General features: G+C 69.9%; 1 protein-coding gene across 1 annotated transcript in view; it reads left to right on the top strand.

Annotated features, from left to right (window-relative positions):
• Nucleotides 1-299, top strand: part of TMEM138 (transmembrane protein 138) — a 4847-nt gene that overhangs the window by 2540 nt on the left and 2008 nt on the right. The window contains exon 3 of the mRNA XM_009637677.2: nucleotides 7-158. Coding sequence (XP_009635972.1) covers nucleotides 7-158 — 152 coding nt within the window. The remainder of the gene's footprint in view (nucleotides 1-6; nucleotides 159-299) is intronic.

The raw sequence follows: 299 nt of genomic DNA, 5'->3' as shown, positions 1-299 counted from the left end.
CCCAAGGCCCAGGCCGGGCTGTGGGCGCAGGCCCTGAGGGCAGCGGTGGCTGTGCCCGCAGGGCTGCTGCTGCCCTACCCCTTCACCAACCTGGTGCTGGACGTGGTGCTGCTCTTCCTCTACCTCGGCACTGAGGCCACCCGCATCTTCTTCGGTAAGTCCTGGGGATGGCGGGGCGACACCGGCCTCCGGAGCCCCCCCAGGAACTGCCAGGGCCATGGCAGTGCCTGTTACCGTGTCCCCCCCACTGCAGAGTCCTGGAGGGGACACATCCTGGGGGGGACGACACCCCCCCCACT

Source organism: Egretta garzetta, unplaced genomic scaffold (assembly GCF_000687185.1).
Source record: "Egretta garzetta isolate BGI_Z169 unplaced genomic scaffold, ASM68718v1 scaffold1214, whole genome shotgun sequence".
Classification (NCBI taxonomy): Eukaryota; Metazoa; Chordata; class Aves; order Pelecaniformes; family Ardeidae; genus Egretta; species Egretta garzetta.
This window is presented reverse-complemented; position numbering and strand designations above follow the sequence as displayed.